Here is a 22039-nt window from a genome sequence, read left to right as displayed (position 1 = left end):
GAGCTTCTCCCAGACTCCGAGCATTGGTACAGATCCCACACAAGCTGTATGTATGGTCAGGCTGTGAAGCTAAAGAGAGAAAGTCCCAACAGCTAATGGCACCTGTCCTTGTGAAAGGGGCTGAGGAGAACTGAGGCTGTGCAGGAGAAAGGGCAGGTCTGCCCCTGGGAGCAGGGGAGGGGGAAAGCAGTGAGTCTGTGTATTTGGGGAGAAGGGAGCAGGGAGAGAGCTGTCCTCCTTCCAGGAACAGCACCTTGTCATGTTGGCTCAGCTGCCATGAGATCACCTTCTGAGAGAGCCTGCTCTGATTTTGACTGGCACGAGACTGACAGCGCAGCCAGGATGACATCGAGAGCCGTGCAGTGCCTCGGCAGCTGCACGCAGGGAGCCCAACGCTGCTGCTCTGGAGGCAGAGACAGAACTGGAGCAGCCTCTGAGCACTGATTTCCTGTAGAGGAGCAGCTGCAGCATCACGGGGCTCCTATCCTGTGCCCTTCCCACACAGGGGTTATGTTGGGCTGTGGGAAATGTTGTATTTGCGTTTTGGAACATCTCTTAGAAATAGGGGGTTTAATATTTTGCAATTAAAAGTTCATTCAAGAAAAGATTAGTCTTGTTTTTCCCTGGCCTATCGAGGCTATTCTGAGCTGTTGTGGGATTTCCCCTCTTGAGGGCAGCGCTGTTCCCTGTGATGAGAAACGGGAATCTGAGGTGTTATGGAATGAAGGGGTGGAGAGAGCACGGCAAGGATCGAAGCTGGGAGAGAGAATTAAGGGGGGAGGTTTGCTTTCCCTGTCCCCTTTCTTGTCCTTTCTCTCTCTTCTTTTTCCCTTCCCTTTTTTCCCTCCGAAGCACTGGGACTTTGCCGGGACGTTCTGCTTTCCGCGGTGTTACCGCGACAGCCGGCCGGGGGCACAGCTCGGCTGCTCTCCAAAGGCCTCAGAGCCCAACCGCGGCGCTCCCAGGCCGGCATGGGGCGGCTGTCCCGGGCAGGCCGAGCCGCTCTCCGCCAGGGGCGGGCCCGCGGGCGAGCCCGGCCCCGGAAGGACCGTCCTGTTCCGGGCCGCGCGGCGTCATGGACTCGCTGTGGCGGCTGAAGCGCTTCGACGCCTTTCCCAAGACCCTGGAAGACTTTCGGGTCAAGACGTGCGGGGGAGCGCTGGGTGAGCGAGGGGCTGCGGGCGGCCGGGGGGCCCTGGCGGGCCGGCGGCGGGCGGGCGGCGGCGCTGACGGCGGTTCTCCTCTCCCCGGCAGTGACGGCTGTCAGCGGGCTCATCATGGTGCTGCTTTTCTTCTCGGAGCTGCAGTACTACCTCACCAAGGAGGTGAGTCCTGGCGGCGGGGCGGCCCCGGGGCGGCTTTGCCGGCGCAGCCCCGGAGTTGGTGGCGTTGCCCCGGGGGTCAGACTGGCTTCCCCGGCGAGGGGAGCGCTGGACACGCCTGCGAGCAGCCCACCGTGCCCGGCCAGGAAGGGGGAGCGAGTGCGGGACCCCCGGCCCCTCCCCACGGTCAGACATCTCCCAGTTATTCTCTTTTTTAACGCCACTGCAAGTGGCAACGCTGAGCTACCGTGTGGGTGGCAGCAGCTCAGGTGTCTGGCAAATACCTTGTCTTTAAAATCAGCTGCTGGGCCAGAGCACTCGAGGGAAAGGGGCCTTTTGATTTGCTTCCAAGTGAAACGGGACTCTCTGTTTTTTCTTTGTTTCCAGGTTCATCCAGAATTGTACGTTGACAAATCAAGGGGAGATAAACTGAAGATCAATCTAGATGTTATTTTTCCACATATGCCTTGTGCTTGTGAGTCAGACTTGTGAAAACTGAGGATGATTTTCATCCTTGGCAAGGGCTTAAGAGGCTAGATGAGCCCATAACAAACGTGTTTACAGACCACTTTCCTTGCTCGTTGGTTTCAGATCTGAGCATTGATGCCATGGATGTAGCAGGAGAGCAGCAGCTGGATGTAGAGCACAATCTGTTTAAACAGCGTTTGGATAAAGCTGGCAATCGTGTGACACCAGAGGCGGAGAGACATGGTAAGATGCTGTTCTGCCTGTCCTGGATGGATGCTCTGGTTGTCTTCCCGCTGTATGCCTGTTTTGAGATTCACAGGAACAAGTGACAGCTGTAGAGTTTTTAAATGCCACAAAGTCTTGAAGAGTTTGTAGCACACGAATCTATTAAACTACTTTTATACGCCTTACTTTTACAAGGAAATCTTTGCTTGGTCCCTCTGAAGTTATGACAAGGACCCAGAGATGCATTTGAGGAATAAAGTGCTCAATTAATGGTCTTTTGTGACTAAAAATCAAGCAGCTGTTCTGACAATATTTGGCTTTGTTTGTATCTTTAAATCACAGTAGATGGACAGATGGCATGATGTGGTTCGAGGAAAGAGCCTCTCTCCAGGGAAGGCTCCAGTGAATTGACCCTTAAGCCTAAACTTGCTCGTTATTAACTTTATGTGTGTTAATGGATACCTGATAAATATATTTGAGTTGATTTATTGGTTACAAGCTGTAATAAATGATCCTTGGCTTCGTAAACCTGTCCTCTACATTTTTTACGTGTTATGACTCATCGTTGTACTTCAATACGAACTAGAAATTATTCTGGCAAAGCATTGCAACCTCACAGTAATACTGTTCTGACTTTTTCTTTCCAAAACATGAGCTCCTTATTCCCTTTTCTGGGAGTCAGTGTGGTTCTACGTATCGGCATGACCGAATGTGTAACTTTGTATCACTCAGTTTTAACATTTCTATTGTTGATATTGAAAGGCTAAACTAAGCCAAGAGCTGAACAGTTGGCAGTCTCCAGTTGTCATGGAAATGTGGTGATAGTTCTCTTACTGCTGCGTCGCATAGCAGCCCTCATGGGTTGTGATACTGCAGATGTAATGCCTGGGGACAAAAACTGTTCAGTGTGTTGTGAAGCAGGTCCTGCATCAGTCATAATGTACTGATTGGGTCTACTTTAGACAATATTTTAGGAAAATCTTTATGCAAGTAATGTCTGATTGATGCTCCAGCAAGGCTTACAGATAGCCAGTTCTTTCCATGGAGGCTGTTCCTGAGATGACAAATGCTACACTCCTTCTTGTCTTACTTCACACCTCAGCAGGCTCCGTACATACCATTTCAGGTGGGCTTTGGGTGCAGGATGTGCAGCTGCACATCGTGTGTGGAACAGTCATTGTGTACAGAGCAGAAAAAGCATACGAGACAGAGTTTCTAGACATGCCTCATCACTTTGAATCCTCTTCTGTCTTAGAGCTGGGGAAAGAAGAAGAAAAAGTGTTTGATCCAAATTCTTTGGATGCTGATCGCTGCGAGAGCTGTTACGGGGCAGAGTCGGAGGACATTCGGTAACCTTTACACCTTTTTCCTATCTTCTTAGCACTTGAATTCATACAGATATGTTGCATGTGTATTTTTTTTCCAAATGTCTGTGCAGGTCTGTGCAATGAAATCCTCCTCCTGGGCATGTGTTCAGAGAGTGATGAGAGCTGTTGTGGTTTGGCTATACCTTTGAAAGCTGCACTCATGATGGTTAAGAAGGTGCAGTTAGGTTGTCTGGATTGTCTACATGCCTGTTTAAGCAGCTTGATTGTATATAAGCAAGAGATTGTATCTCGGCAAATGAGATATTTTCTGGGTTTATTTGGTGTCCAGAGGGGAGATGTGTAAATGATTTCAGTGTTACGTGAGCTGTCTTGACATAAAACCTGGTTATGGCCTTGCTTTCTCACCTCTGCTGCTGGCATTGCATCCTTACAGGAGCAAAGGTCAAATATCTATCACGTGCACAAACAATGAGTGTCTTTTGGTGTTTCTCATTCCTCCTACCTGCAAATTCCTGTAAGAATGGATCCATAATAGTCCATATGTTCTGGACTAACTTTGGCTATTTGGGGCTTGTTAGTAACTTGGTTTGTCTCATCTATCAAATTGTGTTCTTCCCCAGAGATGTTTCCATGTTGAGGGATTCAGAATTCCTGCCTTCAACTTATCTTTGGTTGAGCAAAACATGGAACCAAGAAAGAAACCTGTTTTTTTTCTGGTAACCAAGTTGTTATCCAGAGGTAGAAAAGCACAAAGGAAGTTTGCTATTAAGCTTCCCTTTTAGCCCAATATCTTGGCCTAAAAACAGAGGAAAGGAGGAATAGAAACAGGGAGATGTTTTGTTCACATGAGGAAGCTCCAAACTGCTCATAGCTGTGGGACACTGATGTTGTTTGTGTGGCCAAGGGCTGCCTTGGCTGTGTAAATGGGCAGGCACAGCCCTCTTCAGACTCCAGTCCTGCATTCAAAGAGCTTGAACCCTCCCCTCAAAATCTCAAAAGGCACATCAAAAGCTCGAGCTCCTTCAGGAGCATTGAGCGACCTTTCAGTGTCCAGTCCCAGCGTTTGCTTTATTACTTTGTTGAAGAAGGACCCGTCAAGGATTCAAGTCCTGAGCTGGAGCATCTCTTGTTAGCGATAAAGATGGTAAGATGGTGCTTGTGCTTTTTGCAGGTGTTGTAATACTTGTGATGATGTCAGAGAAGCATACAGGCGGCGAGGCTGGGCCTTCAAGAACCCGGATAGCATAGAGCAGTGCAAGAGGGAAGGGTTTAGCCAGAAAATGCAAGAGCAGAAGAATGAGGGCTGCCAAGTGTATGGTTTCCTAGAGGTCAACAAGGTGAGAGAGAGCTTTTGCTGTGAACCTGCTGCATGATGGTGAAGACTATGAAAAGGCAGAGTTGGGGCATTCCTCTCCTTTTTCAGGTTTAAGTCTGTCAGAGAATAACCTCTGGGATCAGCAAGGTCCCTGTACCTGTCATGGGGTTCAGGAGAAGAGTCAGGAAAAGCGGTGGGAAGCTAATTCTGGTTCGCGTTCTGTGGGCTGGTAGGAAACATGGCAGCTGGAGAGGTTTATCTTTTTCTCCCACCTGGGTACTGAGTCTTTTTACTAAGATTTCTGGGGGAGGAGAGGCAGCTTCTTTGAGCTTGAATTGTCCCACCTGCCTTTCTAGTCTTAAATGCTGGAGATAGCAGGAACCAACAACTTGCCCACAGAGGTCCTGGAGAGTGAAATGTTATCTTCTTTAGAAAAAGAGTGGAAGCAAAGCTATTGGAGTTGGTCATCAAAGCTGAAAATGCCGAGAGGTGGTTTTTGCAAGTGATCTATGAAAATGTACAAGATGCACCAGGTAACCACTCTGCCGTTTGGCAGGTTACCCAAACCAGAACACACAGGTTACATACCCAAGTACCTTCTGGAAGTCAAACCTAGGCTATTTTTTTGTTTGTTGTATTTCAAACTCCTTTTTTTGTGTGTATATGATTGCTAGTAAGTGTCAGGGAGCATTGGCACCTAATATCCACATCGCTTTTAAAGTCCAGGATTAAATTTTAACAGTTTATCTTTTGGAGTTTTTTGTTTGGGTTTTTTGTTTGGGATTTATTTTTTTTTATGGTAGGTTTAGTGCTTTATTTTTGCATGCAGCTTATTTTCATGGGTGTGTACATTGGATCACTTTTGATTATTATGTTAAGTGTTTTCTTACCCTGCTCACTCTCAGTTACTTTTTTCACTCCTTTTCTTTCATACTGCTTTATATTTCCTGCTGCACCAGTCCATTCCCTCCTACTGGGAGTTAACTCCTCCTTCTCCCCATTTTTACGTCCACTGAATAATCTGCATATCCACATCAGTATGTAATTATGGCTTTCAGTGTCACTGCCTGTGAGGAACAGGGGAAATTCATACCTCTCTTATAATAATGTCTGCTGACACTGTCACCTATGAAAATGAGTTGTTTGGTGTCTTAAAAATCCAAACACCAGTACAATGACTTTACTTACATAGACTTGGACCATTTAATGAAAGGTTACTCTCTCCTGCAGGTAGCTGGAAATTTCCACTTTGCACCAGGAAAAAGTTTCCAGCAGTCTCATGTGCATGGTAAAGTATTTTCTTTTCCTGCTTATTGTGACCTTTTGCTTTCAAGGGTGTCTGACTGTTTTCTTCTAATATCTTTGCATTGCTATACATAATAACAACACCACTGCTACAGTGGGGAGGATGTTGAAGTTTTGTTACAGAGGTTTAGAACAGAAAAGTGGTTTCTAGAGATGCTGCCACATGGGCATGGAAGAACTTGGGAGGGAATGTTTCTGAGCAGTCTCTCAGTTCTACAAAACTTTGCTTCTCTGCAGTAAAACAACCTCAAGTGAGGTGTTCAGTCCAGGACCTGAGTACCAGTACCTCTGGAAGGGGTATTTTCTGCCATTTAGGACTCTCAGAGTAAAATTTAAGTTGTGAAGGACTTCCTCAGGTATATATACATGTAAATACACAGTGGCCAGAACAATAGTGGTTGTTTATAGAATCATGGAATGGTTTGAGTTGGAAGGGAGCTTTAAAGGCCAACTAGTCCTACCCCGCTGTAATGGGCAGGGACACCTTCCACTAGATCAGGTTGCTCAGAGCCCCATCCAGCCTGACCTTGAATCCCTTCCAGGAACTGGGCATCCACCACATCTCTGGGCAACCCGTGCCAGGGCCTCACCACCTTTGGCACATACAATTACCTCCTTATATCTAATCTGAATCTACACTCTTTTAGTTTAAAACCATTGCCCCTTGTCCTGTCACAACAGGCCCTGATAAAAAGTCTGTCTCCATCTTTCCTGTAGGGCCCCTTTAGGCACTGGAAGGGGCTCTCAGGTCTCCCTGGAGCTCCTCTTCTCCAGGTGAACCCCCCCAGCTCTCCCAGCCTGGCTCCAGAGCAGAGGGGCTCCAGCCCTCGGAGCATCTCCATGGCCTCCTCTGGACTCTCTCCAGCAGGTCCACATTTTTCCTGTACTGGGGACCCCACAGCTGGAGGCAGCACTGCAGGTGAGGTCTCACCTGAGTGGAATAGAGCGGCAAAATCCGCCCCCTCCCCTGCTGCCCATGCTGCTGGGGATGAGCCCAGGGTGCAGATGTTTTCTGGACTGCACATGGCTGGGCTGTGTTGAGCTTCTTGTCCACCAACATCCTCAACTCCATCTCCCCATGGCTGGTTTTGACTTGTTCATCCACCAGCCTGTATTGACAGCGGGGATTGCCCCAACCCAGGTGCAGCACCAGCACTTGGTCGTGTTAAACCTCATGAGGCTCATGAGGCCCCGCTTCTCGAGCTTGTACAGGTCCCTCTGGATAGCATCTCATCCCTCAAGCATGTCAGCCTCACTCGTCAGCTTGGTATCACCTGCAGCCTGGCTGAGGGTGCACTCAGTCCCACTCAGTGCCATTGATGAGGACATTAAACATCACTGAGGTACACAACTTGCCACTGATCTTCATCTGGACATTAAGCCATGGACCACTAACTACCCTTTGGATGTGACCATCCACTGAACCCATCAAATCCATCTTTTCCCTTGATCAAGGTTTTGAAGCTTGAAATTTCACAAAGGTTTCACAAAGAGTCTGTAATGTGTCAGCCTGAGTTTCTTCCCTTCTGTCACTCACTCCAGTTTAATCTGTACCACTGAGGTGAAGGTCTGGGGAGAATGCAATGTACTTGGTGAGAGTAACTGGTGTATTTGGAGAAGAACAAACTTTTGAGCACGGTTTCTACAGGTGAAGAAGCAATTTTGTGCAAACAACAACAGTGAAGAAAGCCTGGTTTTCTCCACAATATTGATTGTTCTTAAAAAAATATTTCATTTATTGTGGCAAAATTTGCTTTGTGTGCTTAAACTAGCATGGCAACAGCAACCTTACTACAGCCAGGATTGACACTGTCACAGCATGTATCCAAGTTAAGGAGAAGCATCTCTGCATTGCATCTGCTCTCTGTGACAGGCAGGAACGCAGACTGGCTGCCTGAGAGCAAGTACTTTGTGTACAGAGAGGAGGGGTTGAGGTCAGGAAAGCTCTCTAATTCCATGTCCCCCAGAAGTCTTGCACAGCTGAATTGAAAATTCAGTGGGAAAATACAGGTAAAACCCAAAAGGGTTGTATAGTTACTGCCAACCTGCAAAACACATCCACTCGTTTCCTTGCTCCCACTGGCCTCTTCCTCTATGGGAAAAGAGTGTGTGGTCACTGCATGCTCTCTCCTTACCTCTCAGGGTGTCCTAGACCTTTCCTGTGCCAGGCTCAGGTCACGTCTTTCCCTAGCAGGAAAGTCAAGCTTATGCAGATGGTCCTTCGTGGAAGCCATTCAGCCTCTGAGCTTCCTTGCAGGATTTCTCAACCTCTTTCAGTTCAGCTCTGTCTGCAGGTGCCAGGCTGCACCCAGAATTAAGGTCCAGGCTAAGCATGATGTAGGCAGTGGCCTAATGACTTTCTTCTTTTGTTCTCTCTTGCTTTCCTAGTTACTTGTAACATGTGATTTCGCTTTTTACACAGCCTTTTCCTTGGCAGTGTTTTCATGGTACTAACCAAAAAACAAGGAATTTTCCCTGAAAATGTAAGGGAAATGGGCAGCTGAGAGCTTGGTCATTGTGTTGTACATACTTCAGTATAACCTTTCTTCACAATCCTTTGGGTTTTTCCCCCTTTAATTACAGATAAAGAATTTGACTAATATTAGAGGACAGAGATGTGTGAGAGAGATATTTCCGGAACTCACATGAAAAGATCTCATTTAGATTGTTGTTCCACACAAAAACTTAGATATATGTGATGTTTCATCCCTTCAGTAAGGTCTCCATTAATGCTCACTCCTGTTAATACACTTGACAGAATGTCACACAGGGTGAAGTTGAATGTATAAGAGAGGTCTGAATATTCCAAACTATTACTGTCAAAAGTCACATTAACAATATACTAAAAATAATAATTTTACTGGACCTGTTTGGTGCAGAACTGTAATGACTGACAGTAGTTTTGCTCCTTCCTTCTATTCTCCAGTGATGTGAATCAGTAGAGAAGATGGGGGTGAAGGAAACTGGAAAGTTCAGTGCATTGCACCGCTGTCCTTGCCTCCCACTGGAGTATCTGTACCACGTTTGTACAGCTGGTGGTTGGACCTGAGTCCACAGTTTTATTTTCTGGGGCGTTTCAAACACTGAAGCTTGCACACCAGCTTTTTAGTTTCTTACACTATTCCTGTCCCCTTCTCCTGAAGGTTCCTGTTGTTTCATAGATCTGCAGCCAGAGAATGGGCAGAGGCACCGCTGTGACAGTGCCAAGGCTCCTATTCAGCAGCACTTTGTGGGTCTGACTCCAAATGTAACCCTGATCTGAGGTTCTGAACTCGTGTGCTTGGTGTTAACATCTTCAAACTTCTCTCCTGGGGCAAAGCAAGTTTAAATGGCTTTTCTTTTTTGGAGAGTAGAATAAGAAGTAAGAGAAGACACAGGGCTGACACACATGCAAACCAGAACCAGCACTGTATAAGGTACAATTTTATTTCTTTTAGTTATTTATCTTCAGTTATGTGTAGCACAATCTTTATACCTTTTTATTTGCATAAGGAGGTGCTGTATTCTCAGCTCTCCATTGGAGGCTGAGCACTTTACTACAAGAGGTATTTCTGCAATATAGGCTTTGTTAATATTTTCTTTTTTTTTTCACTACTACTAGATGTTTTAGTGTGTATTACTACTAATTCCTAATCTCAGGTTATCAGAATTGTTCTCTCTAGGATGATTCACACAGGTGATCTTATGCCTTTGTGCCATCTGTAATGGTTAATTAACTTATAGCTAGTGCATAAATATAATGCTTGCACTTCTTGGACAGATACTCCATCTCTGTGCTTCACATGCTGTGTTCCCAGAGCATCCGAGCTGAAGCCTTGGAAATCTGTTGCTTTTGAAGCAAGCAGTGAGGCTGATTTTCATCCCGAGTGGAAGCATTGCAAACTGGTTGCTTTAGGCCTGCACTGTGGTGCTACATCACCAGTGTCAGAGAAGACCCCCAGCTGCTGAATGTCATACTGGCTGCAAATGGTCTTGTCTCGTTCCTCAGCTCATCTGTGGTCCAGTTGCACTGAGAATCCCAGGTCATTAGGAGGAGGATTGACAGAGATTGTGAGGAGGACTGGAGCACTTCCAATCAGGCTTTCTGGCACTGAAACTAGTAGTTCTGGCTCTCCTGCACTCTCCTGCTTATTCATTTGGTTCTAGCTGATGTTGGAGTTGCTTCACTGTTGTCTGTTTAGGCTTTGAATCCTAACCTGAGATTTTAGGTTAGGATTGAGAGAGATGAGGTTTGGTTCGTGCATCTGCTACATGTTTTGGTGAAGTTCTGTCTTTCACTTGTGCCTCTGTAAGGACAGTCTCCAGCACCAGCTGTGCCTCTGCCCTATTTCTTCTGGTCAAGGGGAAGCTGAGGTTTCTCAATTCTTCCTTGAGGTTATCTTTGGACCATTCTGTTGCTGAGGTTCTAAAAAACATTGTTTTTTAGAAAAGACATTGGCCATCACACTTTTTTGACAGCATTTCAGGATTACTTAAAATGTCTCATGAGAGTCCTTCAACTCCTTAGAAAAGAAGCTGGTGTTGATGACAACATTCAGGGCATTCTCTGTCCTGAAGGCACTCTCTCAATGACTGTGACAATTTCTGTGGATGAAGCAGTCTGTATGTGGTCCAGATTTTGTGGTTTTCTTACACTCTACGTGGTCAACTATAGGAATAAAGCTATTTTTGACATTACCATTTGTTTTCCTCCTCATTTGTGGTGATGATTGTGGAAGGAAAAATGCAGGTAAACCGCTCTTTGAGATGATGGTGGTCTTGGAAAAGGAGCTGCCTATTTGGAGCCACCGAGCTTTGCTTTAGAAAGGTGTGGAGCTTTGTTAGCTCTCTAAGAGCACAAAGCCACTGGTCAGTTGTACATCTTCATTGGTGTTCTGCTTATGTAGGGAGGGTTTATTTCCTTCTCTGCTAGGGATTGACAGCCAGAACCTATTTGAAGGCATCCTTGGGTGACCCCTAATAGCCTCTCTTATTTTGCATACTTTTAAATGTTTCAGTTGCTGAATTGCAAAAGGATACCAAGTCTTTGACTGCAGACTGGTTATCGTTTTTCAAGTCCCTTGGCATCTTCTCAATGTCAACCAAGAGCAAGTGACACTAACTGTTTTTTTCTGCAGAGACTGCAGCCTCCTTCCCTGTTGGTTTCCTGTAGCCCTACTAGTTGTGGGCCTGTTACTATTGCACAGACCTCTATAGATACCAGTTCCTTATCTGAGCTCGTCTGCCCATCAACATTCTTGAAAAAAAATGATGTGGGACTCAATCTCCATCAGTCAAGGACACCAGTTCAGTGTGGAGGAAATCTAAATCCTCTGCTGATCACCTGTGCAGTATCCCTTCCATAGAAGGAGCATGTGTGAGCTCATTCTAACTACTGTCCCAAAGCAGTGTCTGCTGGGGAACTGTTTTTATCCCCACATTGAATACAGGAGGCTGAGTCTTGCTTCATCCTCAGCATTGCTAAGGACCTTTTATGCTGGTGAACTAGCCATACCTTCTCCACACCAAACCCCATGCTATTGTAGAAGCATCACCAGAGATCTAACATGTGACAAAGGGGATCAGAATTGCTCTGTGAAGGATTTGGAGGCCTGTAAGTCTGTAAGACCTTGTAAGTCTATGACAGTTACTGATTAGTGTTGAATATATGTATTGCACAGCATTGAATGTTCATGAACAGGCTTTTGAAATTAGAAAAAAAAGAGTTTACTTGACCTGCTTTGAGATGTAATGTCCAAACATACATTTCCCCTGCCCCACATCCTCCCTGGTATTCACCTTTGTTGGGATCATGCAACAGAATGAACAAAACCAGCCTCATGGTTTGTTACCTTCTCTGTGCATCAGCTGGGATGAAAGTAGCACAGGACTGATTAAGAATAAAACCTTGTTACCCAGCTTTGAGTGTTAATATGTTGTGAATGTAAACCTTGAGTGCATTTCTGGATAGCTTTGTTTGCTCCTAAAATGACCTTTATGTTACCTTATCACTGAAAAAGAATCTAAATATAACCAGCATTGTTGTCTGGCATGCTGCTTTAGAGCTCACTTAACACATATGCACATCCCACAGTGTTTTTCCTTTTGGTGATTAATTCCTGCATTTTGGGTTCTCTGTTACTCTTTAAATGATTGCTTGACCATATACAGTTCTTTAGGGAGTCATTTTATATGGCCTAGAAGGTACACTCCTTTTTGGTATGAGTTTGAAATGCTACTCTACCTGAATCTCTGTATCTTTTGTTATAAGGACCTGAACTTTTCTCTTTTCTCTCCTACTCTGCTTGTTTTTGCAGTGCACGCTGTTGAGAGTAAGTGTTGCTGTATCCTTTTTTTCCTCCAAAAAACTTTACTACAGAGCTAACATTTCTGTTATTTCCTGTGCCCAAAAATCTTTGGGAGAAGCTGTTGATCTAGGCTGGGATTTGAGAAGATTCCATGGAAGCTAAAAGGAGAGCCATCCCAGTTCATTCTTCTGTGGTAAATGAGATGGAAAAGGTTGAGAATCCTTGCCTTAAATTGTTTTAATACCTCAGTGTTGGAGTTAAAGTGTTGGCAAATGTTTATCTGCACTGTGCAGCTTAGGTGTTGGAGACAATGACACGTTGGAGAGACTTCTGCCTTTTCAAGTCAGATGAGAGAATTATCTCGTTTAATCTCATTTGTACAACAGGCTAGAGAATTTCTGCTGAGAATTCCTGCACTGTGCCTGCTAATCTCTGGATAGTCTATGGGAAGTTTTCCCAGGGTTTGTAAGCCATTGGATTTTTCTAAGGGTAATCAAGGTGGCTGCAGGTTGAGATGTGGTGTTTTTAGTCAGTAGCATCTGGCAGAGGGCTCAGACTCTCAGCTTTGCTCACTCCTTCCCTGAGCTGCAACATTTGCTATGTTGGTCCCTGCCTCAGTCCCCTCTTCATGATGCATCCTTTTGTGACTCACAATATTCCTGTCACTGTGCTCCTGTGAGATACTTTCCTCCATGAAATTCATCCCCGGTTTGAAAATTGGTGTCCTAGCTCACCTTGGTGACTAGGTGAGCTAGTTTGGGTGACTGTCTTTGGTTCCTTGGAGTCTTCACTTGTCTGTTGGCAGAGTCCTGAATGGCCATAAGTGCTGTTAATCCCCTTTCAGGGGTTCAGGACTGAATTTCACAGTCTAAGGAGGCTTTGTGGTTGTTCAGGTCAGAAGTGCAAGATGGGGAGAATTCTTCAGAGAGCAGTTGTTAAAACTGTGTTACTGAAACAGTGAAGAAATCTTGGTTCTATAAAAACAGAGTTCTTGGCAAACTTAGGATGTTTTACAGGTCTCTTTATTTTGCCTAACTGGGCTAGTAGCTGTGGTTAGGGAAATGAAAAATTGTGTTTGTTTCTTCAGAAATAACAGTCTCTGGTCCTTGGTGACCGTCTCTTAAAGATCTTCTGTTTCCTCCTCCTGTTTCTTCTCTAAGCAGGCTAAATATCCTGTTGGTTTTTGTTAAATGAACTGTGTTAGCTAAACATTTATCTGCAACCTAGAGTGTGTACACCTGTGCTTAGCATAGTCCTCAGTGATCAAAGATAAATAAACCTGTGGTCTGGTGGAAGACTGTTTTAGAAACTCGACGTATAAATCGCTTTATTGCAGAGTTGTAAATCACTTGTTGCAAAGGAGTTTTTAAAAAACTACTTAATTGGTGGCTTGCCTGTGGAAGGCATAGCAGAGTGCTATGGGGACAGGTTTTTTTGGACAGCCATAACTGTTAATATGGGTCACACACAGTGTAAATCTAGTGTAGCAGGTTAGTTGAGTTTGGTCCTTCCCAAGTGCTGCCCTGGAATTTCTCTGGTACTGTGCTATTCCTGTAAATTTTGCCATCCTCACTAGTCCTCAGCTCCATGAAGTGGAGCCAAGGCATGTGACTCCCCAGGCAGTGAAGCTGATAAACACCATGATCCTGCAGATCCCAGGCAGCTTTCTTGCCATTTTAGATCGTGATGGAAATGAGAGGTATACAGCTGTAATGTGGTTGACAGGTATGCTTGTTATGACAATTTGAACTATATTGTTAAACTATTTTTCTGTTGCAGTTCATGATCTGCAGAGCTTTGGACTTGATAATGTAAGTGGTCCCAAGGTAGTGTTCTAGTTCTCTTAGTCTGTTTTCCTTCTGGATTTCCCTGCTATTGCCACACTGACATCTTGGTGTAGTGATTTGATCATGGCAGATTTGGCTTTATCGATCTGAGCAGAACCTGGGACCTGTTTTCATAGAGGGCTCTGAAATATGTTCTGGAATATCTGCATGCTGCTTGGCAAGTCTGTTCCTCTCTTCCTGAGCCTGCCTTGCTACTTAATCTATGCTTCCCAGTTTTCTAAGGCTGCCAGTTTCACAACTGCTTCTGGATCTGTTAGAGTTTACCTTGTGCTGGGAGGAAAACAGATTATGCTCATACCTGTGCCACCGAGGCAGCTGGCAGCATGGTGCTCCTGTGGCAGGGACAGGAGTGGGTGGGAGAGCCTGCTCTGTGCGTGGGAGGGAAGGGCACTGGGATCTGGGGATTACCAGTAGGATAAGGAGAAATTCCATGTCTTGAAATCTCCTATGAATAAAAAAGAAGACCAAGTGTTTTACTGTCAGGATGCACAGAGGAGGACCTGTCTCTGTTCTAGAGCCATGCTCAGAAAAATATATAAACCATGACCTTTAGTCCCCTTGCCTTGCCCCCCGTATGCTGTGCAGTTGTTTGAGTTGTGAGCATTTCTGTTTCAGATCAATATGACACACTATATCAAACACCTCTCGTTTGGAAGGGATTATCCAGGCATTGTGAACCCTCTGGATGGGACGGCCGTCACTGCACAGCAAGGTAAAAGCCAGCTGAGAGAAATCCCTTTTTAAGTGTCTGCATTAATAAGTGTTACAAGACTACAGGAGAAAAGTTCCCAGTTTTAACAAGAACCCTGAGAGTGTTCTGTGGACTCCTCCTCCTCGTGCTCTTTCTGGAGCAGCTGTCTCCATTCATCTGGAACAAATCTGCCAACGTGTTTTGATTCTGTGACCTTTCTGAAAGATCTCTCTGTTCAGTGTTCATGGATGCACAGCAGGGACAGCACATCATTATTAAAGGCCTACCTCAGGTATAGTTCAAGGAGAGCCCTGTCTGACTACTACCTGCAGTAGGAGAGAACCAGAAGATTCAGGGCAGAGAAAACAGGCCTAATTAGTAGTTGCTGGAGAGCTGTGGTGTCTGCCTGACCTTGGCATACCCAACAGTAAGAGCTGAAAGAGCTGCAGTGAAGTTGAAATATTGCTGATCTTTTCTAGATAGCTCCAAATTTGCTGGCTTGACAATGAAAGGGAATTCTCTCCTCATGCTGCTGCTGTGCATGAGTTTATTTCCACAAGCCTGCTTGTGTGCATTTTCTATGAAAGATCCTCACCTCACTTTACATGCCACTGCGGAGTTATTTTTTTTAGATCCACTGAAGTCTGCAGAGTTTGTTTCTTCAGGCACTTGGTGCTGTATGTAATAAAGCTTGGAGAAAAAAGCTTTGAAGTGCTGGTGGGATTGTTAGTCCTACTTGAATCCTTTAAATTCTTCCTTTAATTCTTTTAAATTTTCCACTGTGGATTTTGATTCTTGTACCCAAATCAGAGGATGGAGCCTAAAAGAAAGTACAGAAAAATTACAAGTGTCATACTGCTCAGTACGATCACGATGCTGTAGTTAGTCTGTGGAGTACCAAATTCCCTGAGAGGGGGCCTGTAGCTGCTGGTAGAACTCTCTGTAAGCTCAAGCTTTTCGTCGTGAGCCTTAGAGAACCAGTTGGCAAATTCTTGAAGAATTAGGACTGAAGACATGCTCCAGTGAAGAAGTGGGAGAAGTAGATAACAGGTCAAATTTATGTGTATTGCAGCATAATATTGTAAGATATTATATGTGAGAATTACTTCTGTTATAGAAATGGATGAATAATCTTCCCCTCCAGGGAATTTCATAGAAAATAGGTTTTCAAAGCAACTCCTGCATTCCATTATCCTTAAGAGAACTAAAGAACAGGCTGGTCTGAGGCAACAGACCTGAGAAAGGGTAGTCCTATTTTTTTCTTCACTGATCCAGATCTTCCCTTTCATCTCCTGATACAATAAATCCCAAGCTTCTTCAGGAGTAAACTGCAATGTTAGTTGGAGTTGATATAGGATACTCATTTAGGGCTATGTTTTCTTAGGAGTGTGTTGTTAAAAACAAGACTTTTCATGTGCTACAATAAGAATTTTCAAGAAGTTTTACTAGTAAAACTGCAGCAAGATAATTGGTTTGTAGAAGGTTTTCCATTTAGTCAAGACCAAAATGCTGGTAGTTTTGAGTTTGGTTGGAAGAGGAACAAGATTCACTTTGGCAAAAGGAAAACTCATGTCAGACAGTTCTGTCCTGGAAATCCTCCTGGAGCTGTTGTGCAGAAAGATGTTCCCTGACAAGTTGAACCAAACCAGTTGGTGTCCACCTGACCTGTCAGTGAAGTTTTCCAGGTCATTGTGGGTATTAATTGTGTCTCTCTCTGTCTTTATTATAGCTTCCATGATGTTTCAGTATTTTGTCAAAGTGGTCCCCACTGTGTATAGGAAAGTAGATGGTGAAGTAAGTACCTTTTTTCCTGTCACTTTGGCAAGTAAAAGCCTTCACTTTCTCCTCATATTCTTGATGCTGCCTGTAACTGGATCCAGGTGTGTTGCCAGGTGGATACCAGGGACTGTGTTGTACATTCAGTACTTGGGACCCCCAAACGTGGAATTTGGTAAAGAAACTGGGATAGTATCTTTCTCAGCTGGGATCATAATTTGTGTCAGATAGCTTATTAGGGATATTGAAACATAATTTTATTTTACAGAAACACAAGTTTTTTGCTGTAAGAATAGGACTGGTGTGAACAACATGTAGAAGATTGGCAGGGCACAGAAGAATGCTGAAGGGTGATCTTCATTCATGTGAAGATGGGCAATCTGTGTCCTGTAGCCCTGGCACTCTCCTGCCTTTATGCATTATTTCCTTTTGTCTCACTCTTGAATAACTACAGCTTTCTGCCAGCACTGCTGTCTCCTGTAGCATGCTTAGCTGGACTGCATGTTGGGAGAGGATGACATGGACTTGGGGTTGAGAGGGACAGCTTATGCCATTACTTGCCAGCAGGGACCAAACAGTCCAGCCTGGGGACTGATGCATCCCTCATACTTTGGGCTAGTTGGGGCTTTAACTGGTAGCCTGTAGTAAAAATAGACCCGATTGTGATAAAGCTCTTTCTGACTCCTTGTAATCGCTGTCAGGCCGCCCACGAGTGAGTGAGCAGGGCTGCACTGAGATGGTTCACTGGACTCACATTTTAATTGCCTCTGCTGTTCCCTGTTAACAGAAAAATGCTGTGTTTGTTTCCTGTGTTTTGTAGGTGGTAAGGACCAACCAGTTCTCAGTCACACGACATGAGAAAATAGCAAACGGGCTGCTGGGAGACCAGGGTCTGCCTGGTGTGTTTGTGCTGTATGAACTGTCACCCATGATGGTGAAGCTGACTGAGAAACACAGGTAAGGGACATTTCAGTCTAGTTCATTCACCCTTCACTGATTTGGTCATTTTGCATAGCTTAAAACTTCATCCTCACTTAGAAGAGTGCAAATGCCTGAAAGCCTTCCGAGCCCCTTCCCAGGCAGTGGAGAGGAAGAGGTGCTCCCTGAGGCCCTTCCTCTCCGTGTGAGCATCCATAAGGGATTGGGGTTTTTTCTGTTATTACATGAAGCATTTTAATCCAGCATCAAGATGGAAAAGAAAACCGATGCAGGGAGCAGAAGTCTGATGTAATGGTTCTTGGTTCAGGCTAATTTTTAGTGGGAGGGCTAGATTTACAGAGCATACCCATCTTACCAGCACCTCCAGCAGCACCCACGCTGGTCCAACGGGTTCCTTACTCTGCATTTGCTGTAGCTTTTCTGCATCTTGCAGCCAGTGTGGAACCTCTTCCTTCTCTCTGGGTTAATCACTGGCGTGTAACTGCAGGGGAGTTGTAGCTCTCTGGTATTTGAGGTTCATAATGGGGGACAGACAATGTCTGTATCTTAAAATGTATTAACATGTAGTTAGGGATTTAGTTGTTATGTTACAGCAGCCTGCTGTGCATTCTCTCTGGGTAGGAATGGATAATGTCTTGGGGATTAAAAGTCCATCCTTTAGGTTTATAAATTCAGTACTTGCTCTTCATGCTACTCAGTGATGCTCAGTAAAAGTATCAGTGACAAACTCTGTTCTGTAGCCAATATTAACTCTTAAATCTATGAATTTTCAGCTATGAGTATTTAGATAATGCGTACTTATGTGGTATGATGAACATTATGATAATTATGAATTAGTTTTTGTTAGTGAATTGTTCCTTACCTGAGCTCATGCTGATTGTTCAAATTACAGGTCCTTTACTCACTTTCTCACTGGAGTTTGTGCAATTGTGGGAGGCATATTTACAGGTATTGCACCTTTCAATCTTTTTTCTTTCTAAAGTGTAAACATTTGCTGTCTTACTCTTTCTAAAGTCAGAATGGCTGGTAATAAATTCCTGTTTGATGAGGAGAGATGATTTCAACCTTCAGGAGGGGATATAGCATGTTCTGCAGAGCCACAGGAGTGGCATCAGACTGTAATTAGCACTGCAGACTTACAAGATGCTGTAGATGATGTAGATCTATTATACTATTTCATTTCATTAGACCTGTCATAATATTTCATTTTGATGCTCTACAGAACATTTTGTTCTCAAACAAAGCTGGTTTTCACACACTCTGTGAAGGCATCTGTGCTGTTTTCTTGGCCAGCTCGGGTCTGTAAGCAGACAGTTGGATTCAGGCGGAACCAAAGCCAGTAAAATCTGTGAACCCAGGTTGCCATGGGTTGTAATCATCCCAGAGGTTTCAAACTGTGTGTCTCAGGACACTGTGCTCCCAGACATAGAAGCTCCAGTGAGTGCTCTGTTGGGACTGGACAGTGTCCTGTGAGGAGAGGCTGTTCCTGCAGAGCCATCTCAATGTCTGCACTTCATTCTCAGTGCTGGCTTCTGGAGTAGCTAATCAGTATCTGCTCAGCTCCATGTGTTTGTGTCTTTGTGCAGGGCCAACTAATCACTTACTTATTCCTTGTATTGAGGTGTTGAATAAAAGAGAAAAGAACATGCAGCTTCATAAAAGCATTGAAAAAAAGGCTCCCTGGCACCCTGTGTTCGCTCCAAGGCAGGAGCTCGGGGTTCCTGTCCTGTGGAATGGTGGATGCAGGATTGTCAGGGATTTGTGGTCCAGTAGACCCATTCTGAGTTTTTTCTCTGGTGCCAAACAAGCACTGAATTAATAGGCTTCTTCAGGGCTGGGGAGATTTGGGGGAAATACTGCAGAGAGCACTAAAGGCAGTGGGTTGGTTTGCTTTGTGTCCTGGGTGGGTGTGCATTGCAGTTTCTGATAGAGAGCAGCCATTGAGGGTAGCATCTGATAGAGTAGTTTACTTTTAAGGATACTGGGAAATGAGCAAGAAATGGGAGACGTGTTTTCTTTCCTTGGGAGTTGTTTTCTCTTTGAGGCATGTCTGGCTTGACCCATTTGTTTTTTCCCTTTAGTTGCAGGTTTCATTGACTCCTTGATCTATCACTCAGCACGTGCCATCCAGAAGAAAATTGAACTTGGGAAGACAACATAAATAAGCAATGACCTCGTGCCCCCCCAAAAAAAAAACTCTTAAGGAGAACTAAAAAGGTTTTTTTGAAACACAAGTGATATTCTGAGTGCACAGGAGAAAAGGTTTGGAACTTCCTGATGGCACCAGCCACTCTTGTATTACTGTCCCCTCATTCCTTGGCATTAATTTGTGGATGGAAGGCTTGAACCTCGCTGCTCTAAAGATTAGCCATTGTATCTGGCTGTACAGACCCTACTGTAAAACCCCTTTTGTGTCAGTCCATGTTCATCCAGTTCTGCCCCCCTTCCTGACAGAGATGCTGGAGATGGTGCATTCTGTTTGCCTCCAGGAATAATGTACTTTATTGTTGGGAGACCTGCAATGGATTGAAGCTGCCATCAAACAAGCTTTCTAGCAACACCATCTGGGCTTTTTAATTTTTCTTACAAATGTTTCTGAGTGTGGTGCTGCTGTGTGCCAGACCTCTGTGAAAAAGTGCTGAATCCCATCCCAGTCTGGCTGTGTGGGGAGCCCAAGCACTTGGGATGTGCTTTCTGTACTGGGGGGCTCCCACTTGCTTTTCTTATGAAAGATGCAAGTTCATGTTTCAGGAAAAAAAAAAAGTGTTTGGAATTTTAATGGATTTTTAAATTGGATTGGTTTTTTTTACTTCCTCTTGGTGTATATTTTGAAATGACGTCCATCCTCTCTTTGTTTTGGTAAAGCATTTGGAGGAATAATTAAATTATTTGAACTAATCCTGGTACTGAATTGGAAATTAGAAGTAACAGAGACACCTGCATTGTGGCAAAATAGGTAGAGATCGTGATGATAATGGGGCTTTTTACTTTTAAATAATCTACACAAGTGAGTAAAGTGCTTGGTATGTGCAACTATATTGGGAGAAATTTGAAAATAATGAGGAAAATTTGGGGGGGTTCTTGCCTTATTTTGAGGTAAACCAGACTGCTTACACTTAAATCTCAGCTCTGGATTTGCTTTCGTATTGACTCTAATCTTGGTCCAAGCAATTGGTCCAGCAGTGCACATAGAGCATGACAGGCACAGGATCAGGTACTGCAGAGAGAAAGCTGGTTTATAATTCGTTTGAAAGTAGGTTTGGTTGGTTGGTTCTTTTAATTACTTGAACTTGTCTATAAACCGGAGAGTATAAAAAACTGGTTTTGTCTACCAGGGAGAGAAGCAATTTGAGGTGTGTGTAAGGAGACTCATTAATCTCCAAGCTACAATACTGAAAAAGAGGTTTGTTTTAAATGTAGTTTTTTTACAAGGATATTTAATGAATCCATTGGGTTGGGATCATACAGTACTACTGCAGTGTGAAGAAGGGAACACAGTGTCTATATGTTTGATTGGGAACAAAAAGTGAACTGAACAGCTTCAGTGGCTTACCAGAGCACTCAGCTTTGTAACTAAATTTGTAAGAATAGTCAGGAGGGAGGAAGATGAATGGAAATAATGCAGCAGGAGTTTAACCCCCAGTGAAGCAGTTATCAGCTACTGGCTTGTCCTTGATAAGAAAGCCAATTGCTTGTAAATTTTAGAAAAGCATTGGAGAGCATTGCCCACGGCACTGCTGAGCACCTAGAGAAAATCAAGGGAAGGTGCAAGACTCAGACTCAGAAAGGGAAACTGGGAAGAGTTGAGAAGAGAAATTCAAGATGCAGAAATGGAGATTCTACCTGGAGAGGCAGAAAATCAATGACACTGATAGGTAAATAATACAGGCTTCTGCTATCAGTTGGAAGGATATGAGTACAAGAGTTTCGGTGATTTTAATAGACTGAAAGCCCCAGTGACTAATAGCCGTGGTAAAGCTGGATCAAGGATGTTTGTGATTGAAAGTGATAAAAGACATCCTGCTATCCCTGCTCCGGAGGAGAGAAACCTCCTTTGGGACACTCCCCAGAGTCTGCAGTCTTGTTCCAAGGGTGGGGCTGAAACTGTGCCCTTTTCAAAGTTGTAAGGGGTCAAAAAGTAAAGCAAATAACAGATAAAATGTTAAGATAACAGATAAAAGTAAAGCAGATTCACATGTGTTTTCAAAGTTTATTCAACGTAAGATCACTTCAACTGTGTTTGATTCCATTGTCTCTGTGAGCAGGTTTGATTTTTTCCCTTCTTCTTTGATACAATGTAAAAATTATTTCCTTAGTTATAAAAAGACGGGAAGGGGAGATGTCCCCCTCACCCTGTCTAAAGAACAACTACAGACCTCCCCCAGGAGCCGTGGGTGGGTGGAAGTGTCAGCTCTGTCACGCAAACAGCCACACGAGTGGCTGCTGTCCACCCCTGGCACCCAACGGCATCGCAGCCACCGGCACCGGCACAGCAGCTCCTGGGCTCTGTGCCCACCTCCAGCACCACCAGCTCCC

General features: G+C 44.5%; 1 protein-coding gene across 2 annotated transcripts; it reads left to right on the top strand.

The window, feature by feature from the left end:
* Window positions 1–1051: 1051 nt before the first annotated feature.
* ERGIC3 (ERGIC and golgi 3) lies at window positions 1052–21694 on the top strand. 2 transcript variants are annotated; one of them, XM_017836475.1, is made up of 14 exons: window positions 1052–1163; window positions 1255–1325; window positions 1710–1797; window positions 1914–2033; window positions 3271–3364; window positions 4515–4680; window positions 5889–5946; window positions 12260–12274; window positions 14030–14061; window positions 14713–14809; window positions 16518–16582; window positions 17385–17521; window positions 18396–18451; window positions 19585–21694. In XM_017836475.1, the coding sequence occupies exons 1-14, from the start codon at window positions 1076–1078 to the stop codon at window positions 19662–19664; spliced, it is 1167 nt and encodes a 388-aa protein (XP_017691964.1). In that variant the 5' UTR covers window positions 1052–1075; the 3' UTR covers window positions 19665–21694. The 2 variants fall into 2 exon arrangements, with proteins under 2 accessions (XP_017691964.1, XP_017691965.1); XM_017836476.1 differs by lacking the exon at window positions 12260–12274 and having other exon boundaries at window positions 19585–19679.
* Window positions 21695–22039: the final 345 nt, after the last annotated feature.

Source organism: Lepidothrix coronata, unplaced genomic scaffold (genome assembly GCF_001604755.1).
Source record: "Lepidothrix coronata isolate B3197 unplaced genomic scaffold, Lepidothrix_coronata-1.0 Scaffold278, whole genome shotgun sequence".
In the NCBI taxonomy this organism is placed as follows: Eukaryota; Metazoa; Chordata; class Aves; order Passeriformes; family Pipridae; genus Lepidothrix; species Lepidothrix coronata.
This window is presented reverse-complemented; position numbering and strand designations above follow the sequence as displayed.

What these genes read in the sequence shown, in the direction of transcription:
- ERGIC3 (XM_017836475.1), top strand. Translation starts at nt 1,076, where the DNA reads ATGGACTCGCTGTGGCGGCTGAAGCGCTTCGACGCCTTTCCCAAGACC. An exon ending in GTTTCCTAGAGGTCAACAAG is followed by an intron (nt 4,681 to 5,888) that starts GTGAGAGAGAGC and finishes TCTCTCCTGCAG; the next exon opens with GTAGCTGGAAATTTCCACTT. An exon ending in AGAGCTTTGGACTTGATAAT is followed by an intron (nt 14,062 to 14,712) that starts GTAAGTGGTCCC and finishes TTTCTGTTTCAG; the next exon opens with ATCAATATGACACACTATAT.